The sequence below is a fragment of the Hirundo rustica genome, chromosome 6 (genome assembly GCF_015227805.2).
Source record: "Hirundo rustica isolate bHirRus1 chromosome 6, bHirRus1.pri.v3, whole genome shotgun sequence".
Lineage (NCBI taxonomy): Eukaryota > Metazoa > Chordata > Aves > Passeriformes > Hirundinidae > Hirundo > Hirundo rustica.
Genome location: NC_053455.1, coordinates 44,880,557 through 44,898,534, shown reverse-complemented (window position 1 = coordinate 44,898,534; position 17,978 = coordinate 44,880,557). Strand labels below are relative to the sequence as shown.

Here is a 17,978-nt window from a genome sequence, read left to right as displayed (position 1 = left end):
GATCTGTGCCTGCTTACACCCGCCGCAGATCCACACTCACTGACCGGAATTCCTGGTTTGGCATCACATTTCCCTCATTGCTCTGGACTCATCTGTCAACAAGCAGAGTGTAGACTGATCTACACAAGACAACCAGAGCTCTTCTGCTTTGCTGGCTCAAGTACCCTGCAGTTCTTTGGTGTGGAATTCAGGCACTCAGGGCTGCATCTTCAAATCCAGTCCCTTATTGACCATAAGCAACATCCAGCTTGAAAGAAAACACAGAATACTGACTTCACACTGCCCAAACACTTCCCAGCACTTTTCTGTCATTTCACATAGGAATCAAGAGATTAAAACCAGTACCATGCCACAGAAAGATTCAGAAAGTGAGAGCATCAACATCAAGCAAGTCTTTAAATTGGCAAAACATTAACATTGTTCTCAATTCTCTCACAGAGAATCATAAAAACCCCACAAAAAACCAAAACGAACAAAACACCACCCCCCCAAAAAACCAACAAAACAAACACAACCCCAACAAAAAAACCACCCCAAAACCACCAACCAACCAAAAGACCGCCCAGTTTTTGTAGGTGAAAATTCTTTCATGATCCAAGAGAGTGTTTGACCAATTCAAGCTTAGCATTTAAACAGGATTATTCGATATACCCAGGAAGGTGAATACACACTGCCTGCATTTTGCCTCAGCATCTGTTCGTGTTCAGTACTTTTTGGTTCTAAGAATGACATATCATTTTGCCTCAGCATCTGTTCGTGTTGAGTACTTTTTGGTTCTAAGAATGACATATCAATGAGGTGAAGTATTTTTTTGGGTGCCATGGGTGTGGGCCTGACATTTCTAAGTCTGAAGAGATTTTAGCCTGCTAGCAGTGCTGTTTCCCAAGGGAAAAGTTCTCAAGAAAGCTTCTTCTCAAAACAATCCTAGCAAAACAATTATCCTTTCTCAAAACAATCTTTCTCCAGGAGGTGTTTTGCTGTTTCTCTAGTTTCACCAATAGGAATTAGAGAGGTGTTGTTCTTATTCACCAATCATGCTAAGTCTGTATCAGAACACCTTATAAAAGGTGGTAAGAATTAAGACAATAAAGCCTTCTATACTCTTTGCCTTCTGAAAAATACTTGGAGTCTTTCATCTTTCTTTCGTGTCCCACAGCGACACCATGGGTGACTAGGAAACGTCCTGAAGTACGAGATACAGGCAAGGAAAAATGGCATCATCAGCTGCCTTTCCTTTCAGAATCCCCTGAATATACCGATAGGTGCAGACATCCAAAAGTTTGTACCACGGATTTATTGTCTTCAGGAAATCTGTTTGAATTACACAATTTTTGAAGTTCCATATTTAAATAGTTTAGGTTTCTGGATCACACTGTCCTCTCTGGAAGAGCATTTCAGAACCTTACTCTGAACAGTTAAGAAAACTTCTTTTCCATTCTAAATTTAAGTGATACGTATCATTCAACGACTTCTAGTCCTCTTCACTATCGATTTCCTGAATTTAGTTATGAAGAGGAAGCATATATCTTCTCAGACTTAATTTGCCTAGACTAAATCAAACTCCTCTGTTCTCTCCATTAAAGATACATATTCCATTCTCTCATTTGTCCCAGGAGACTTTGAGGACTGCATCTGTTCCAAATCAAGTTTCCTTTCTGTGAGCACAAATGACCAGAACTCTACACAATAAACCAAATGGAGATTTCCCAGCATTTTATAAAATACTACAAATATCTTCCTTCCTCTACCAAAAATATATTTTCCAGTATTCCCTAGAACAGTATAAAGCTTTTTTTATAGCTGTATGATATGAACAAATAGGTAGCCAACAGTGACCTTTTGATTCACCATTTAATTCACTTTTTTTTTTGCCTCTCCTTGCCTCAAACCAGTACCAAACTAATACAGAATTAGAAGCTATTTCTTACATCTTGCTACTTTATTCCAGCTGACACTCTTCCTGAGGTGTCTCTTATATTCCATTTCCTTTCATGTTCTTCTGCATTCTGCTTTTCATTAAAACTTGGGCCCTTTTGATATTTATTGTTTTCCTTTTTCTGTCCATATGTCAGTTTTTCAAATGGACCACGTAGTGTAAAAAGAGAAGGGGTTTCCAGTCAGAACGTGTTACAGTTTTTTTATAATCTCTACATTGAAAGGGAAATATTCAATCCCTAAGAACATTAAGTATAGTTGACTAAATTTGATGTCACCTGGTCCAATCAAGCAGGGACTAACTTCAGGGAGGGGAGCTAATAACAACTTTCAATTTTTATGTAAATATCTACTGGAGTGGATTGGGTTTTAATTCTCTGTATCATTTCTTTTAATTTTTCGCTGTGATTTTTACCTCTTTATTATTTTCCTACCTCTTAACTAGGCAAAATTCCTATCTTTTTCCCATCATTTTCACTCATCTGTCTTTTGAACTCAATAACTTAACACTTTATATTATAGCAATGTTTCCTGCTGTGTGTTCTCAAATAAAGATGCAGCTGATAATGAGAGCATATTACACAAAATTCAGTTTTTCAAGAATTCTAAGTTTATCTTGTAATGTATTTACCTTTTTCTACTCATCCCAGTAATTTTAAATTTTATTTTTAATTTATATTCCTAATTTCTACATTTAATCCATATTTACATGACTAGTCCTAACCCTAATTTCTTGTTTACTGGTAACGATCCTACTGAAACTTAATCGTACTTGAGTACGTACGAATCGTAATGAGTAGCTTCTGCTTCTAACAGATTGTTTCTGAGTTTTTTCTAATTTATCACATGGAAGAATGTGTTCTCACTACATAATTATGCTATATCAATTCTGCTGAATGGGTGCAGACAGGGTAAGGTTAAACAAAAAGTCTCTTACTACATCTGCATGCAAGTCAGATCCTGCCTCATGTCCTTTAATTATTGTCTGGCTTTGGGATACTATATCTTTTCATTCAAGTAAAAAAATACTTCTGAAATTAAATTTGGGATAGAATGCTTCCTTGAAAGAATAAAAATTATCATTTAGTTAACATATGACTAGTTTTAATCCAACATTCTATAAAGGAAATGAATGACATCCCCACATTTCTTTACGTAAAAATAATACAGAGGCAACAGTCACCCACCTTTAGCCTAAAGATTATGTATTTCAAATACTAACTAATTGAAAAAAACCCCTGTAATTTTTGTACATGAAGCTGATACCAGTGTTTATTGTACATTTTTATTTTTCCTTATTTTTTCTTTTTACACCTTACCAGCTTTTAAGCACTCAGTTTCGCAAACTCACTTGCTGTAACAATTACTGCAGTTGCAGTTGTTGGAAAAATCATCATTGGGAAAACAATCACAGTATTTATGATTAACCATGCAAAGTATCATAAAAATAGTTTAATTGGTTTAAGTTTTAAAATTTAAGTCCTACTTTTAGGCAGAATGTTCAGTTTCTACTAAGAGAAAAGGTTAGTTTCTATGTAATTTAATCATATCCAGGTCTAGACACAAGGCTTCTCTCTATCAAATTTACATGTTGTAAAACATACCTAGTCCATCAAAGAATCAAACCTAATTATTTTATGTTTTATACACATGCATCTCTGTGTACATTATTAATGTATGAAAGCATCAGCAAGACAGAGGAATTTTATTTTGGTATACAGCATTTGCATTCTACATAGGATTTTCCAAACATGCTTCCAGATTCACTTCTTTTCATGCTATGGATTATATACGTTCATCTTCAGCCCTGCATGAAATTCTGAGCTTCTGTGACACAAGTCTACATCAGTTGTGGATCTCTCTATCTCAATATCAGATGAATAATTTGTAACACAAACACAATGTTTGTCGCAAAGCACATGTCCTGTATGTTTATTCTTTCATCTGCACACTGCAATTAGCAACCCTTAAATGTTGATAAATTTTTACTTACAGTTTAAGGCGCTGAGATTTTGTGCGGTTATGCGGTTTCCTGGACTCTGTAGCCCCTAAAGCAAAAGGTAAGCTAAACAGGTTTTAAAAAAAGAGAAAAAAACATATACAAATAAAAGAAAATGATTTCATAGTTTTGAAACATTAAATACTGTTTTTATCTCTTTTTTTAATTGCTGCTACCTAACAAGTCTGCCTCCTATTTAAAGATGATCTGCAATTAAATATTAAAGGAAACGACTAATGTTAAAAATACAGGCTAAGCACATGCTAATTAGATTTAGAAACATCTCAATTAAGTAAGATAATGAAAAGCTTTTGAGGCAAGTGAACTGACAATTGCATTGATACTAAGAAATCTAAATTAAAAGAAAAATGTGAAAAAAATCCTAATGGAAGAAAATATTCTATTTTTTTTGGTAAAAGTCAATGTGCTTTTGTTCACCCCAAAAGAGTCTTAGAAGGGTTCTCAGAAACAGCATAATCTGTATAATACCAAATTTAAAGGTTCACGAGTGAAATAAATGTATTTTTCTTACCGAAAACTGCATTTTTTAAATTCTGGTGTTACTTCTAGCAAATGTTGAAATGAGAAACCATTATATGCAGAAAGTACACTGAGTGCCAGCTAAGCTACTTGGAAAATACATAAAATTGTTACTTTCCAGTAAAACAGCCTTAACAACCCATCTTAAAAAGAGGAAAAGGAATATATGCTGTACTTAACATTGTAAGATTACAAGATGAATCTTGAACTTGTATTTAATTCCTTTCCATCTAAGGAAAGAAGAAGAAAAAAAAGGGGAAACCAAAGGACAACTCAAAAGCTGAAGAGAATAATGCTGAGAAACTTTCGATTTCTCATCTTAATTCTTGTGCTTGCTGTGAAGATGAGTAGAACAGAAAAAAGCTCAAGCAAATAAAAACTAAAGAACATATTCAGACATGCTCCCCCTCAGGTTTTTCTTCCCTACCATTACAGCAAATAAGTGACAATCTGAATTTTAAAGAGGAACATGACCTTTAACTTGAATGTGCCTGTTTTACCCCTCTGAATGTTTCTGACAAATAAGAGCAAACAGGCTCCACACCTGGAGCGTTTGCTGAGGGATGTCCACACAGAGCACCTGTTGCTGTTCAGAGCAATATCTGTGCTTGTATGGTGCTTAACATGAAAAGGCTTTGTGTTTCAACTTCTATCAAAATAAAAGACAATATAAAATTATAATAATAAATAATGAAATAAAGAACGTAAAAATATTTTGAGGAAGTTATATTTAGGTAAAGAAATACTTCAGTACATTAAAACTGAAATTCAAATATTTTGTTGCTGCTTAAATGAAAATGTGTATCTAAACAGCACTAACTCAAACCCCATTTTTTTTTAACAACTTGATGGCATTTCAAGTTCACATAATTATCTAAATATTTCACAGACAATCCAAATCCCAAGACTAAAGAAAATCCCGTAGCCCTCAAGGCTTCTCTTCATTTATAGAGAAACAGTGGCCCTTGGTGGCAAACAAGGGTAAATGCAAAAGTATTCATTGTGCTAAATGTGATTTATCTGGAAAGTAATGTATATTAAAACTTCCAATAATTTTAACATATCCATCACTCTTATGTCCCTGGAGTGCTTATCAATTTTTCAGCTTAAAAAGAAATGAAAATAATAAATGGTTGTGTCTCCATGACCTTTGGCTTATCTGCCCCGTTGCTGCTTAAGAACACAAACACAAGCAGTTGCAAATTAACAATCTATTATATATTACCTGGCAGTATGTTATCTAGACAAATATATAAACCTGTATCTATATAATTTCAAATTATCTAGAGACAATTTTTGTTTTTATTGTACCTGTTCTAGATAATTATTTTGGTCGAGGTAGTCAGGAATTAGAAGAACTAATTTTAAATTCTTTGTGCCACAACTGTTTATATTAACTGTATTTGAGTACCTACTTCCAGCTGGCAGATAACCTGTAATGAATAACTAATGATTAGTTCTAGATTCTAATAAACTCTAATGAATAACTAATGATTAGTTCTAGATTCTAAAAAACTGTAATTAGAAGCAGTAGTGGTTTCACGTTTGCTAAATTCTGATCTTAGTACTTACTCTTTCTGTGGGAGAGAGACTAGGAGAAAAACAAAGCAGGCTTAACTTTAAAAATTAACAAATAGTTTTATTAGCACACACAAAAAGAATAGAAAAAAGGAAGTTGGAAAAAAACTAAAACAGAATGAAAATTTAAAAACATTCTTCCCTCCCCTTACAAACGTTCACTTTCCTACAAAACAACATAAAGAGACAAAACCTGTGATTTTCAGTCAGTTTCACCATCTGACAATAGTCTTTCAACAATTCATTAGGGGAAGAGTCTTTTAGAGTCACGGATCCCACTGACAACCTAGAACAGTTCTCTTGTGGGTTTTAAACTGTCACAGAAACAAATGCCTGGAGAAACCTGCCTTTGTGACCCTCCCAGGAGCAGTTTCCCAAGCTGCTTAGGGGTCATGGGTCTTAGACTTTTGCATACTGGGGTGTCACTTTTTAAAGATGAATAACTCCAAAGCAAAGGATTCTTCACCTCAAGGTACAGAGATATCTTCTCACTTCTTCACTGGCACAGAGAGCTTCTCGCCTCTATCTCTGTTCCAGCATCTTACAAGATTTATATTACTTCGTCCATCACAAACACCTTTGCTTAAATCTACACAAAAATTAAAACAATCATCTCCCCAAATGCTTATCTTTTTCATGATTTAAAGGGAATGATTTAAATATAGACTTCATTTCCATGGCTCAAGTAAGAATGGAACAACCAACTCTTCAAGTCTTTTCACTCTTGCTACTGACTTCATCCTGTTGCTCTTTATGTTCACTCTGTCCTTTCTTACTCTCTCAGAGAAGGGCTGAGCTCTGGAAGCTTCATGTTGCTAGGAAAGAGTTAAATCTGCTCGGAGTCTTTGTCTCTCTCTCTGTGGCTCGTGGTGTTAGATGTTCAAGGCCACGATGGTGAGGGAGGAAGAACTCACAGAAATATCAGAGATCGGAGCACTCAGACAGTCCGGAATCACAAAAAACCAGGCAGGATCATAAATGCCTTCTCAGCCCACCCCTCGGTGTAAATTGGGGCATCCTCAGCCTAAATGGTGCCCACAGCTCTTATCAGGGGCCCAGCAGAGATCTCTCCCTGCTCCAGGGAAGTTTAGAGAAAGTAGCTGTTGCAAAGCAGCAACCTCTCCTTCCCCCCCTTCACCCGGGAGCCGATGGAATCCGGCCAGGCCTCAGGCCAGCTCCCCCTCCAAAAGGGGGGAGCAGCAGGCCCAGCTCGATGTTACCTGTCTCTCTCTGGCTAAAGGAAAGAAGGAAAAGGACCCACCTACAGGAAATTCACAGGGTTTTATATCCACTTCCCAAAGTCGCAGCTAACAATTTTCAGTGGTCAGAACAGATGCCAATATTCCAACTAACCCTCTGATAGGTCCCTGTCTTTTCTAAAGCAATTCCCAGGTCCTGACCTGGAGAATTATTCTACATCCCTCTATAACTAAAAAACTAAACTGTACTAACTCATGACACAAGCATATAAAGATTTTCCTAAGAGCACCACCTATCCTATACAGCTTCATAATCACAGACTGGAATCTCTCAAACAAATGGATCATTGTGCACTAATGATCATTAATGTGTTTGCTTTTTCACCCTAAATATTTGTAAGCACCTATTGAGATCTAAAGCTATAGCTCCTTAACATGCCATTGTAACTGTTCATTTCATTTATTTAGTTGTGATTGATAAATCAAGCATTTTCCTTTGGATAAAGCAATCCTCACATAGGGTTTTGGAATTTGTTTGTTTGTTTCCAGCTGTTAAATAGAAAGTAACATGTTTTCTATACATAAAATAGCACTCTCTCTCTACATATGTAGCAGCATAGCTAGATAAAATTTAGATTGTGAATCAAGGAGCTACCTCATTATTCTTGCTATGGCACTTAATAAGTGTGATTTTCCATGCTAGCATGGTACAAATTAGTCAATTTTCTCTAGCATGTAATTTTGCTCTCAGTTACAACATATAATTACCACAGGGTTGAAATGATTTCTCTGTGAACATCTGGATTCCTCTGCTACACTGTGCAAAGCTAATTTGCAGTCAGACTTGTAAACATTTGTACTCTGAAGAATTGCTGTCTCGGTAACAATACTGACTGCCTCTCTTACCTCAGCCTGGAATATAAAGTTTTAAATTTTAACAGGTGTGCTTTTAAACCTACTTTAAATCCCAAACAAACAATAAATTTTATAGTTTTTCTGCATAGATCATGCTTTTTAAAGGAAGGATTGTATTCAAGTGTAACACTTTGAATAGTTAATTTGTCAATCATAGAATGATTTTTGCTTGTATTTCAAGTAAAAATATTCCTAAAGAATGACAATGAACAGTAACATACTTCACAGTAGCAATAGCATTCATATTCTGTTTTCAGCACCAGGAAGCATCCTCTTACTTCTAAATGGCCCTAAAGAAGTGAGGCAATCATCACAATTGAGTAGGTGTAAAAACACTTAATACTGAATTATATACAAATTGACTGAGGTTAATTGGGATTTAGACCAAGTAAGAAGCAGTCATCTGAAACTGGACTACAAATTCAGACGTACTGTAAATCAGATTGCTCCAAAAATGAACAACTGTGTGCTGTAGCATTCCAGCACAGATGTGGTGCCACTTGTGCTCACTGGTAACCAATCTTTCACCTGCCTTGCCAATCCACCAACTCATTAATGGAAATTAAATCTGAGTCAGCAGCCAGGAGGGACAACGCTGTCCTGGGGGCATCAGGCACAGCATCACAGCCAGGCAGGGAGGGGACTGTCCCCTCTGCTCTGCACTGGGGCGGCCTCAGCTCCAGTGCTGGGGCACTTGGGGTGCCACAGTATAAAAATGAGATGGAACTATCAGGGAGTGTCCAAAGGAGGGCCGTGGGGATGGTGAAGGCCTCGAGGGGAAGCCGTGAGAGGAGTGGCTGAGGTCACTCGGTCTGTTCAGCCTGGAGGAGGCTGAGGGGAGACCTCACTGCAGCTACAACTCCCTCCCGAGGGGAACAGGAGGGGCAGACTCTTCTCTGTGGTGACAGAACTCGAGGGAACATCGTGAAAACTATCAGGGGAGGTTTAGGCTGGATATCAGGGAAAGCTCTTCCCCCAGAGGGTGGCCAGGCACAGGAACAGGCTCCCCAAGGAAGTGGTCATAGCACCAGTCTGAGAGAGCTCAAGAAATGTTTGGACGATGCTCTCAGGCACAGGCTGGGATTCTTGGGGTGTCCTGTGCAGGGACAGGAGTTGAACTTGATGATCCTGGTGGGTCCCTTCCAGCTCAGCACGATCTGTGATTCTATGATTACAGTGTCAGCTTCCCAAAAGTCACGCTTCTAGACTAAGCCTTGCCACTCTTAGTACACAATTTGACCCTGAATAGACAACCTTAAAAATCCTGTTTATAAAATTCCAGTACCTTTCAGAAACATCTTCCACGAAAAGCCCAAATTCCTATAACTCAACTTGCATATATCTCAGAATTTATATTTTAATAACTCAATAATTTTATGAGAATAATTAAGTTGTAGAGAACATCTCTGCATAGGCAGGGAATGCAGATGTTAGAGGCAGATTCGAATCCTCAGCCCTGTTCCTTTATGTACACTGCACATGGGAAGAAAGCTCAAACACTAATTAATCACCTGCCCAGGGTTATTTGGGGCAGTCCCACCCGGCAGTTCGGGCTCAGGTGGCCTTAGGACCTAACTGTCCTGAACTGGAATCAGAATGCGCAAGGGAAAGACAGGAGCCAATTAGACTTGAGCCTTGAGAACCAGAAACAGGCAAAAATTCCAGATGCTATTTTGCCTTTCTCCACAATGTAGGAAATCTACAGAGTAACATTTTTCTTTGCATCTCTTTTGTGAACAGATCAGGTAGGACAGTGTTTGAAAGCATCTCTTACCCTCTGGCACTTAGAATAAAGGCCATTTAGGCAATCAGTGCTTAGACAGATTCTTCCAATCAGCATAAAACCTTGCCTGCATACTTACTGTTTATCATATACAGAAGTAAAAGTCTGAGGTAAACCAGAGATACCACTGAGCAAATTCTAGTACATAAAATAATGCATGTCTTGTTTATTAAAAAAAAAAAAAAAAAAAAAAAAAAAAAAAAAAGAGAAAATGAGTGTTTTAACCAAGAACTTCCTTGCAGCATGAACAGAAGATTTTATGTCACTACATTACATTCTTGTGAAAGAAATATTAATATTCTTTTCTACCTTTTTTTTTTTTTTTTTTTTTTTTTTTTTTTTTTTTTCCCCTAGGAGAAACAGTTTGGGTGTTTGATGTCTTTAAAACAAAGACATTTATTCTTACCTGCAACTGGAGATAGCAATGATATGAACACCTGAAGGAAAGAAATTTCTACTTATAACTATGGATTTAATGATTCATTTTTAAAAAGCCAAATGACTAAACAAAAAATGTGACTTAGTGATGCTAAAATGGGAAGCTACATGTATTTTCAGGATGTATCAAGGGATATAAATGCTGTGGCCCATTCAGCATTGCCAGACACTGTTACACAGTTTGAATATTATTTCTGTATTTTCTGTTCAGTGAACAGTTCTGGTTCAGATACATTTACAACTACAATAGCATCACACTTAATACCTACAGTTGTGTTTTCAAAAATAAACCAACCAAACAGAAAATGGAACAAAGACAGAAATCAGCTGGGTTTTCTAGTTTCAAATTTGGATTTAAATTGATTGAACTTGACAATTTGCTCACCATCTCTGGGTGCTGTGCTTCCTCCTCATATAGAGAGCAGTTTAGGAAGGTAAGCAGACAACGTAGATACAAGCAATAAGTTTTATTTCAATACAAGTATTTTTAACCTGATCAGAATTTTGCTCTAATGCCTTCACTAAAAAGGGCAAAGGAAGGAAACATTCATTTATAATGTGATAAACTGTAAGGATATGAGGAAGCGAGCTGGTCAGGAAGATTTTCCTAAACCTCATTTTTAGCTCCTGGTACAGAGACTGACAAACTTTCATTATCTTCAATTTTCAAGAAAGCAACTGTTCCACTTGATCACATCTGCATTGTCTGTATGACTGACCCTTCTGGGGAGAGAATGCTTAAAGTCGGAACACTGAAATTTTTATGTGGCATCACTACAGAAAAAAGAAAGTGGACACAATTTGATGTCAGACAAGGGCGAATCCATATGTTCAGCTTCTTTTGGGAGATTTAATTCCTTGTAGTTTTAATTGCTCATTAACACATTCCCTATTAACTAGAAGACATGTTTAAATCACTGCTAAAATTAACTGAATAGTTCACTGCTACTGTTCCCAACTGGATTTAACAGCAATGGTTTCACAAGTCCTGAATTTCAAGAGACTACAGCAAGGGAACTGGGAAGAAGATACAAAAGATATTAAACATTGTTCTAAGTAGTGGCAATTGTGAAATTTTATTTCATTTTTTTTTAAGTCACAGAAGAAAGTAGAAAATAGAGACAAAGTATTGGATGTAAATAACCAACAACAGATGTAAAGTAACTACACGACTAAAAAAAAATCTGCTACCTTAAATTAATACAATTTACATGAGAAAACTGTTGGTACCAAGGCTGAATTAGAACCATGATTTTCAAGGTCAGGCACACACTTTCCCTAGTCCCTCAAAAGCCTCAAGCCTTAAAAGAATATTCAACTAGGAACAGTATTAATGCTGAACAGTGGTACCCTGTAAATGGACTTCATGCTTTCCTAACTTCTGCCATGAAATAGCTGAAATAATAAATTTGAAAAATGCTCATTCGAGGTATATTCCACTAATTCCACACTGCTATTTAATAAACAGAAAAAATTATTATCATCCAACCTGACTTTTAGTCACCTCCTCAACCCTAAGTTTCATCTCCTAAATCGCTAACTGAGAATCAATGATTCAAAGTTGTGGTATCCAATTAGTACTTTTACTGGAATATGAACATTTAACTTTACAATAAAATACACTATACTAGAAAGTTCATTCAAATCTAGGTAATTTCAGTTACATTCCTATGGCTTTGAGCAAAAAAAACCCCAAAAACCCCCAAGCAGTTTTACTGTATGTACACAATATTGAACACCAAGATTTAAATTATTTATTAATAACCTACATTCACTGTGGATTTCTAAGATTTACATCCAAAAAGCATATTTTATTTACATGCTGCTGACATTTTAAAGAAAAAGAAATAAAATATTATCTGTTTAGGAACTATATCTATTGCAAAAATTTAAAAGATACATTTAACACCACAAAACATTTTAAACATTTACAATAAAAAACAGCTTTCTGTGCCAATGATACATACTCTCCCAAAATCCAAAATTGCACTAACTACAATTAGACTAGAAACACTTAAAACCTGAGAGTCAAATCTAAACCTTTCTTTTTTTTTTTCTTTTTTTTTTTAAAGAAAATCCTACAAGCTAATATGCCCTTATGTTAATTTATACACAGACTGGTCAGTGGCCAATTAAACAAAAAAAGCCAACACAAAAAATAAGCCCCCAAAACCCCAGTGCATTACTTCTGCAGCTCCAAAACTAGATCACTATAAAATTGTTGCAGTGGCTTGGTAAGTGCCAGGCCTGCCAGATGCAGTAAGGCTTATTTCAAAGTGTCCTTTCCCACACACTGCACCCTAATCAAATAACGAGTGTCTTGGATCAGTTCCTGTGAGGATTCCCATATTTATGTAAGCATGCAGTCACTTAAGTATGCATCTTGGACTTTTGAGGGTTCCAACCTCGAGCATACATACACAGGTGTTTTAATAGCTGGATCAGAGTAAAACTAAACATGAAGAGGTGTAGAAAGATAGAAATACTGGCCAGAAAACATTCAAAGTCTAATGAGAAGATTTATATCCACCCCAAGGGTCCTTCAAACTCAGCAGAGCTCAGGAGCAGTGTTCACTGTATTAGTAACCATCATGTACCTTATAGAAAATAATAATAACAATAAATGGTTGTGCTAACAAGTACGCTTTACTGCACTGCAGATTGTAAAAAAGGTACCACACCTATAAAGCCTGGGGAACCGAAGCATCATGGAAAAGTTACTCCATTTGGTAGCAGCCATTTTATTTCTGCGCTTGGAAACATCCTGCTCCTTTCTGAGTGCAAAAACTTTCCCCTCCCTCCCAGTACCCTTCAGAAACCAAGAGCATCTCGCAGGAGGGGGCTGAGCATGCCATGATTTTCCCACTCTGGAGCTATTTCCCATGGCTTTAGCAGTTTGCCCTTCTCATGCAGATGGTTGGCAATGCAGTCAGTAGCGGTCCTTCCAGGCTGAAAGCAGGCAAACTGCAATCGACCAGCTTACACAGGCAGCCTTGCTTTGCAGACTTTCCAACACGTGGCATCCAACTCAATTAACATTTCCCAGGACCCAGAAACCCGAGTGACCACCAACTCCATTCACCAAAGCAAACACGAGTTAATCCCAAAAAAAGTTAGTCTTGCCCTTTCTAAGGACTGACCTTTGTTATTTAAGACAGGAGCATTTCATTTGAACTTTAAACCTGACTGCACCATTTGGCAACATAGTCATGTCTGCTTCTGCCACTTCATCCAAATTTGTAATCTGAAATCCAGATCTGCGTGATGACAACTTTACCTCTTTTACCACTGAAACAACTCCCAGCATATGCCTTTTTCCTGGGCTAAGGATCTTTGTTTTTCTAAGGCACTTGCATGAACAAGCACACAGGTCCATTTATTTATACAGAAACAAAATCAACGTCACAAACAGGCTTGTAAGCAGTAAGAGAAATGTGATAACCTGCTAATGAGGGGACACATTGTACTTCCAATGGTTGGGTTTCCAGTTTTGTTTTTTTTTTTCTTTTCTTTTCAAAAACCATAAAATTTCTACAACTTAGTCTGTTAAGGTGGATTACAGAAGGGATTTTTTTGCATGTTTTACAGAATTTACCTCTAAAAAGAAACCAAGGAAAGCAAATGGCCCCAAGTTTTGTCACTCATTTACATAAAGCAGCAGATACATTGAAAAAGATTCTGCTATTAATACATAGCAAATATAACCTTTTCTAGTATTTAAGTCAGTGTGGTTTATCCCTTTGATTCTGGAAACAAGTAAACTAATTTAAAGTAAAAAAAAAAAAAAAGAGAAAGTGTATGCAAATTAAGAGAGAGCTGCAGAAGTTAGAATATACATGACTTCATGCAATGACACTGTACTTCCTCCCTAGAAACACAGAAGATTTTAAAAGTCAGCCTTTGTCGAAATAAGCTCTTCCATACTACTGACAGAAAAAACCCCCAAAACAAACCACAACAAAAAAGACACATTTAATATACTGCTAAGGCTTTAATAGGTGATCAAGGAGGTGTTGACTCAGTTTTTTCTCCAGCTACTCTTCGACAAACCTTGCTCTTGTTCACTGTGCAGAAGAGTTCTCATTCCACCAAGAGGAGACTGCTTGGCACTAAGAAAGCAGATCACTTTGTACAGTTTTTATTAAGGTTAAATAAACCCATGATGTCAACCAGTGCTTTCTGGATGTTCTTTCCAAAGCGATGAGAATCCTTTAAAAACAAACAAACAAAAACCAAAACCAAATACTTGTACCGTCCACCAACAGTTATTTTTCAGGCAAAAGAAGAAACTTTCTAATATTTTGTAGTTTTGGAGCTTAAGGAATTCAGGCATGTACTTTACCATACAATGGGGATTTTAATAACAGAAATTTTAACACTGTACAGATTAATCCAGGTTTATGCTATTACTGACCAATGGGTTCTTCATTATGCATTTACTTTCCTACAGTCAGAAATGACATCATATCCTTCTGAAATCAGAGGCATGCATAGCTGTCTGCCACTTTAAAATTGCTGGGTTTTGACATTGCTTTTCCTACAAGATTTTGCAAAAGCTCATTTTCAGAAAGCAAAGGAATGTTCAGTGAGTCTATGACTAATAACCAAGAAGTACTGAAAGAGCAGAAAAATGATTTTTGAGTTCCTATCAGAAATGCTGCATCATTTGCCACTGAAAAAAGTATTGAAAATGAAAATAACAACTTTTTAAGTGTAAACAAAACAGGAACTTGTTCTGTTTTTTCTAAGTGCTAGATGAATGGTACAAAAAAGAAACTAAGATTACAAATTAGCTACATTATAGGATCTACTACAATGGCACCACTAATATCAAGGCCACACACATAAAACACTGCCTTTTCTGTATGGACCTTTGACTTGACTAATAAGTAAAATGAACAAAGTGGAATTTAAAGTACAAGCTAACAGGCATCTGAAGAACAATTTCAACTATGAAAAAACAAAGTTGTATTTCCTAATCTTTAATGATTAACCAGAAGCACCACGATCTCCTGGACAAGTTAAGGTCAAAAGAGGAAAACTAGGTCAGCTACGTAACCCTGAATGAACTCAGCATATTCAGCAAGGCCATAAAAATATAAAGGGGAAGGATGAATTGAACTCAAAGCAGCCTTCACAACAGCATAATATTCAACATATGACATATACTATACTCTAATTATGGGTGTTATTTTAATAAATTTTTGATTAGTTATGTTCCTAAGCACAGATTGTAATTTATGGGTCATCTTCATTCAGTATTATTCAAACCAGGAAGGCTTAAAGAGAGGGCATACATTTTAATCTGTCTTTACAGCTGCAGCCCAAGACAAACCAATCAAAACTGTAATAAGAAAAACCAAGATATGCCCATCTTTCTGTTTAGGGATCACATGTGATCATTTCACATGAGTTGCAAGGAACTGCACCTGTGTAAAGATGAACCTGGGCCAAGAGTTTTCTTTATGCTTGAAAGCATAAGTGAAATAGAATGTGGTACCCTTGGTTCATGAAACTACTAAATTTATACAACTAGAGACAAAAAACTCCAGCAAAACAGCATATATTGAGAAAGAAAAAACACATAATAGTATTGCAAGTTCTACTATATATTTTAGACAATGAGTGGAACAGTTCTATGAGCACACAACACAGAACAGATTTATTAAACCATAGAAAAGGACAGACTCTTACCGTCTCAGAACAAGATATTTTGCTGGAGACATGGAAGTGGATGGAATTTTCACCCAAGATAATGTAAGAAACACCATAACCATCATCAGCCACCTAGGGGAAGAAAAAAGAGAAAAACACATTTTAAACTCTTTCTTTCTCCTCCATTCTCAATCAACTTATGCACAATTAAGAAGTTGTTACAGATTTTAAAATCAGTTGCAATTTCCTCAAGTAAAACTTCAGCTTCTACATTTAAAGCATAATTTCTGAAGGCTGGCTCCACTTAAGGAATAGTTCTAGCCTCATCTGAAGTGCATGGAATAACCATTTTCTGAATATTTGTCTGTAATATTTCCCAGCTTTAATAATTTGAAATAAGGTATTTATTCAAAGAGCTTCTCTTATCAAGGCCTGGTCCTAAGCAGCTATACAGCTTCAGTGCTTAAGCAGCAAGGAATAAAATAGTTCAGTTGTACACCTAAACAATCAGTCTCCTGGGACCATTCTGCAGATGTAAACAAACACAGCGCCTTGTATTACGAAAACTTGCCAAATGCAAGTTTTCTTCTGACTCTACAGCAAACATGCGATTTTGAACACCTGTATCATGAGCAGAGGTCTCGTCCAATTTCAACATTCGTAGCATTAACTGTCCCAAGTTTCAGTCTGACGTTATATTCAAACTATGCCCGGTAAACACAGATTATCCTGATGTCACCCCTGTTCATGTCTTTCCTAACTCAAAAGATCACGACCGTCCATCTCTTTGCTGCCACTGCTGTTAAGCAGTCTGACAGTCTTCTCACTCTTCTCACGGTTAGTGCGACAGAGATCAACTCTACTGGATGGTTAAAAAACCCCTTCAAAATCAACAAAAACCAAATGCAGGGAAAGCTGATGTGCTGAATCTCTGGGCTGCTTCAGCAAACTAAAGCACAGTTTTTGTAAACAAAACCAAAGGGAAAACAGTGTTAGAAATTCCTGTAGCCAAAACCCTTTTCTGTTGCCTTTTGGGCATTTGGAATACTGACTTCATAATCTGCCCGAGGAAGTCAGTTTCTAAAGAACGAGCACGATGGCCATAGCGAGGCCTCATCGATCCCGAAGTCAAATTCATTCCAAATTCAAAAACTACCAAAAGCTGTATCAGAAACATGAGTAAATAAACAACAACAAATTAACACACCCCACCTCCCACCCTCCATCTTTCAGCATGACGAACCAGCCAAAATACACTGGACTTGTCCCCCTAATTTCTGTGGAGCAAAGAGCAGTCCTGTGACACCTCTCATTCAGTAGAAACGCTTTTTGAAAACAGATTTATCTAGTATAATAGCCCCCAAAAGGCTGCTTAAGAGGTCTTGTTGACACCAATATTCTCATCAACGGCCAAGCTCAAATACCAATAAAATATCACAGCAAGTAAGCAGCTTGTCAAATCTCTAACAATACACCGGTTTCTTGAAAGTCTACAGAAGCCATAGAACATGGCTGCATTCTTGACTTGGCCATTATTCACACTTAGGAGGGCAAGCAGAGCAATGTGAGCAGCTTAATCTGGAGTGATGTATGAACACATTTATTAATCAGGCAGGAAATATAAAAAACAAGTCAAGTATAAGTACTTCTACAAATCCCAATTTTAAAAAATAAGGCATTTGTCACTGCAATAACAACCTTATGTACAGAAGATCTGGGCACAGGCAATGTGATAAGAAAGAACCCCAACTTCATCAGATCTCTTTGCCATGGAGCCCTGTACCACATTTCACAACTGTGTATTTCCTTAAGAATAATCCATTCTTGCAGTGGGACACCAGAAAAAGGCGACACAGATTTTTCTGAGCACAGCCACATCACAGGAAAGCACTGAATACATTCATTTAAAAGCATGAGCTGCACCTTTGATATGCAG

General features: G+C 36.8%; 1 protein-coding gene across 4 annotated transcripts in view; it reads right to left on the bottom strand.

The window, feature by feature from the left end:
• Positions 1-11,444: 11,444 nt before the first annotated feature.
• The window catches only part of CPT1A (carnitine palmitoyltransferase 1A), a 40,567-nt gene continuing 34,033 nt past the window's right edge, over positions 11,445-17,978 (bottom strand). For all 4 annotated transcript variants that reach the window (XM_040067096.2, XM_040067098.2, XM_040067099.2 and 1 more), the window contains 2 exons: positions 16,082-16,174; positions 11,445-14,596 (listed from right to left, as the gene is read on the bottom strand). In XM_040067096.2, coding sequence (XP_039923030.1) covers positions 14,510-14,596; positions 16,082-16,174 — 180 coding nt within the window. In that variant the 3' untranslated portion in view covers positions 11,445-14,509. The remainder of the gene's footprint in view (positions 14,597-16,081; positions 16,175-17,978) is intronic.